The 4,855-nt window shown below is 35.5% G+C and overlaps 1 protein-coding gene across 1 annotated transcript; it reads right to left on the bottom strand.

Moving 5' to 3' along the window:
• Positions 1-215: 215 nt before the first annotated feature.
• Positions 216-4,487, bottom strand: LOC127105677 (uncharacterized). Its single transcript, XM_051042876.1, has 2 exons — positions 4,157-4,487; positions 216-1,987 (listed from the first exon to the last, which is right to left on the bottom strand). The coding sequence occupies exon 2, from the start codon at positions 1,980-1,982 to the stop codon at positions 480-482; it is 1,503 nt and encodes a 500-aa protein (XP_050898833.1). The 5' UTR covers positions 1,983-1,987; positions 4,157-4,487; the 3' UTR covers positions 216-479.
• Between the last annotated feature and the right edge of the window lie 368 nt (positions 4,488-4,855).

Genomic DNA, 4,855 nt, shown 5'->3' with positions numbered 1-4,855 from the left:
GACGGGCGGTTAACATTTGGTTGCGCATCTCTGCTGCCTGTGCTTACGCCTGGATCTGTGCATCTTGTGCTTCGGTAACCTGAGCTTGTGCTGTTTGAAGTTGAGCAGCTTGGGCTGCTTGGTTTGCTATCAATGTCTCGACCATAGCAGAAAGGCGATCAACCTGAGCTTTCAATTCTCGGTTCTCGTTATCTGTTATCTCCATTCTTCTTTTGTAGTTGGCTCTTGTGTTGTAATTATGCGTCAGCTTGAAATGGATCTTGGCGGCGGGAAGCAACTGTTAGAAGACTGGACCAAGACAGACAACCCGTATGCACGTGATGCATGGATATGCAAAATGAATGATTTTCCAAGGAACTCTAAGTGAAGGAAAAGATAGAATTGCAAACATTTTTGATAACAAAACAAAAAATTTCATTTTAAGCATTTTTATCAAAATATACAAAGTTATCAACCCAAAATACAACCAAGAAAACCATTTAAGGACATGTGTCATCAGGACGAGCATAAACAAGTAGGAGTTGTCCTTCAAGTCTCTCAATTCTTTCTTCATAGGCCTTCTGCATAAAAGCTTTCTCCTTCACCAAACTGTCTACAAGACCTTTCCATGCACCTGAGGACTGTGGAATCCGGGAGTAATCTGTTGTGCCTGAGGAAAATAAATCCTCTTGCACCCTTGGACGTTTACCTGCACGATCTTCTCCACTCTGCTCCTTTAACTGTCTCTGAAGTTCTTCATTTTCCATTTCGAGCACCTGGGCCTTATCCTTCCAAGCGTCTCTCTCTTTCTTGACCCTCTCCAAGGTGGCTTTGAGTTCTTCTTTGTCATCTAGCGGAAGGTAGGGGGTCTTCAACGGAGCGGGTTTGATAGGATCATGATGTGGGTATGGCATTTCCAACTGTATAGCTCTGGCTCTGATCCACTGGAGGTACGGCTCATAGGAGGTACAATCTTTCTTACCCAATTCAAGTCTCCCTTTGCGACAAACACGATGCCAAGCTCTTACTACTCTCTCTTTCATGGTAGGGTCCTCCTCGTTATCCCTCAAGAAAATACCTTCTAAAAGAATGTTAGGAGGCTTGTCCTTCATAGGGTAACCGAGTTGTCTCCTAGAAAGTAATGGATTATAAGAAATGATTCCCTTTGTGCCCATGAGGGGCACATTGGGGAACTCCCCGCAACTATCAATGATCTTCACATCGTCTAAAACTCTACTATACCCTGCAATATCTGACTGGGTAAGAGACATAATCCTCTGTGACCACTGAAGTCCTGACTTGCGATCCCAAAAAGCAGCTGACTTAGGAAGATGAGAGACAAACCATTTGTAGAGTAACGGTATACAGCAGACTATGGTTCCTCCTCCTTTCAAAGTACGGTAATGGATGGAATGATAGGTGTCTCTGAGCAAAGTTGGAACATGATTACCACTTAGGAAGATGCGTATAGCATATGAATCCACAAAACCTTCAATATTAGGAAATAGTAACAAACCGTAGATCAACAAGGCGAACAGATGCTCCACAATAATATCACAACCTTGACTGGCAAAATAAGAAACCTTCCCCATTAAGAACTTGGCAGTGAAACCTGGAAGTCCTCCTTTGGTGGTGAAGTTATTCTTGAATTCTGACTTCTTCATGTACAACACTTTTGCAAGAGAACTGTGCTCGGGTAACTTTTCTGAACCAGAGAAAGGTACTGTATCAGCAACTGGGATGTGAAGCAACTGGGCATACTCTTCCAATGTAGGCATGAGTTGATAGTCTGGGAATGTGAAACAGTGATAGACTGGATCATAGAACTGTACTAATGTCTGCAATAACCCTTCTTCCATCCTAAGTGTCAATAAATATATAAGTGCCCCATATCTGTCTCTGAAACCAATAGGATCTGCGATCGAAGAAACCAGTTTCTTTAGTTCATCTATCTTTGGATTGATGAGATTGTACTTTTTCACACTTCTCCGTCCAAAATCCATGTTTCCTGCAATATTTGCAATCCTCACTTTAAGTTCCTTGGAAAAAGGTTGAAATGATGGGAATGAATGCATGTCATGCATGAATGCAACAAACACAAACATGGTCAAACAATACAAGGCTCAAAGTTCATCACCAGCATGGAGTTTAGGACAAAGCCCCAAGATAAGTTCTAAGGTTCACCTGCCAAACGGGTTCTAAAAGTTCCCAAGGTTATGGATCCTTCTTCGGATAATACCGGGTTAAGCAACTGCTCGCTTTCCAATATTATTCTCAAAAGAATCTCGCTTGAGTGTGATATCGTGTATCAACCAAACCAGACTTTTGGTCCGAAGTGGTCACCGCATCACATCCTAAGTAAGGCCAAGATAAGGTAAAGGTAAACTAAGGTCCTTGGCTTCACGGGCCCTTCGAAAGCAACAATGCCTCACAAATGACTTGTTTTAGCACTATCACCCTCAAAGAGGCCTCCACCAAGCGGACAAAGGCTCAAGTCAACTCGGTAAGGATTGTCTCCTATCAAGTCAACCTGAATTATCATCCATCCTATCTCAAATGTGCCCCAAATCCGGGTATAGGATTTATCACAAGTATCCCCCAAAACCCAAAATAACAAACATTACAAACAATACAATTTAGCAAATATTCACAAAGCAAACATATAAACAAGCAAAGATAGGCTAAACCCTCAAATAAGTTTAAGCATTGTTATCCCCAGCAGAGTCGCCATTCTGTCGCGGCGGGATTTTTCACGAGATTAAGTATTGATTGAACTTAACCCGTTTGAAAAATATTTTAAATGCAAGAGTCGCCACCGTCTTTTATTTTATCCAAAAAGAGGAAGGGAAAAATAACGATAAATCCCTTTAGAGTTACGGGTTCGGGGGTTGGTTATGCAAAGGGAAGGTATTAGCACCCTCTACATCTGTGGTACTCCACAGGAACCTTTTTGCTTATGTTTATGTGAATGCTTTGCTTTTTTCGCTTTGATCGTTTGATTGGGGAGATGAGAAAAGAACTTGATTTTATTGCTTTTGGACTCGATAAAGTCGTAGACTTCATGCCTACGTATCTCCAAGGCGCAATGGAGAAATCAGAATCCACGTAGTTCTCCCAAAAGAAAAGGGGAAAGTCTGTTTTGTTGATTTTAGATTGGCGTGTCTTGCCATCTCTTGCTCGACCTAGGCGGGAGGCTTCGAGACTGACACGTCCTTTTGAAAATGTTTTTAAACTGAAAAGCCAAAGCTGGCAAAAGTTTTGAATGAGCCTAAACCCTGAAACAATACATAAATGGGCTCATCATAAGGAAGCCCAAGAGTAAGCTTGTGAGTGTGTGAAAAGGGTTTCTTAAATGGCGACCGTTGGAATCGCATCGGGTTTCTCTTTTTTGGATTTTTCGATTTTTACATAAAACGTGAACAATACGATTAAACACACAATACAGAACATAAAAAATGCGAGAAAGTAAATTATTACAACATAGTTAGCTATGAATAGTTAGTATTACGACTAGTTAGTATTACGAATAGTTAGTGGAGTTAATCGAGCTGAAACTGAAACGAAACGGTTAGTAACAACATAAACAAATATAAAAAAAACAATATAAACATTTACTTTAGACAAAATAAACATTTGATATAAATAAACATTTAATTAAAATAAATATTTAAACAAATAATTAATTTAACTAACATTTAAATAAAACATATATGCAAAATAATAATAAAAGATAAACAATATTTAGTAAACAAATGTAATATATATATATATATATATATATATATATATATATATATATATATATATATATATTTTTATATATATATATATATATATATATATATATATATATATATATATATATATATATATATATATATATATATATGTAGACAAAAATAATATATATGTACATTTAGACAAATAGTATATAATAGACAAAAATAATATATATATATATATATATATATATATATATATATATATATATATATATATTTAGATATATAATAGACAAAAAAATATATATATATATATATATATATATATATATATATATATATATATATATATATATATATATATATATATATATATTTAGATAAATAATATATTAAAACACACATGTCGGCAAGCCGGAACTTTGCCGATTTCAGAGATAAGTGAAGAATATTACCTTGTGTGAAGAGGATGAACTTCTGATCGTCCAAATGATCGACCGAAAGCTGGAAACCGTCACCGACGCAGTGCTGGCTGCCTTCGTGAGTACCTGACTTCAACGTCGCTTTTGAACGGTGAAACGACGCCGGAATGAAATGAACCTTGGATATTTGTGATCTGGACTCAACGAACTTCAAAGATATGAAATCGGTTTTGTGTTTCGGTGAATAATCGGGACGATTTTGGGTTACCGAAAATGAAGAACAAGTGAAATACGGTAATGCTTTTGGAAAAATATTTCTTTTCAATTCTCTGTTTCTCTCACCACGCGTTTTTTTCCTTACTGATCCACCTCTTTTCTTTTTTTTCCTTCTTCTTTCTTACTAACCACATCTATATATATATATTTAGATTACTTAAACAATAAGAAACCTAAAAAAATATCTAACATAAATTAATAATATATATTTAGATTACTTAAACAATAAGAAACCTAAAAAATATCTAACATAAATTAATAATATATATTTAGATTACTTAAACAATAAGAAACCTAAAAAATATCTAACATAAATTAATAATATATATTTAGATTACTTAAACAATAAGAAACCTAAAAAATATCTAACATAAATTAATAATATATATTATATATTATATAATAATAATAATAATAACCTAATATAATATTAATCCTAATTAAATAAACTAATTA

Source organism: Lathyrus oleraceus, chromosome 7, assembly GCF_024323335.1.
Source record: "Lathyrus oleraceus cultivar Zhongwan6 chromosome 7, CAAS_Psat_ZW6_1.0, whole genome shotgun sequence".
NCBI classification, from domain to species: domain Eukaryota; kingdom Viridiplantae; phylum Streptophyta; class Magnoliopsida; order Fabales; family Fabaceae; genus Lathyrus; species Lathyrus oleraceus.
The sequence above is the reverse complement of the archived record's forward strand: the minus strand, read 5'-3'. Positions and strand labels throughout refer to the sequence as shown.

Coding starts and splice junctions, on each gene's coding strand:
- LOC127105677 (XM_051042876.1), bottom strand. CDS start 1,982: ATGGATTTTGGACGGAGAAGTGTGAAAAAGTACAATCTCATCAATCCA.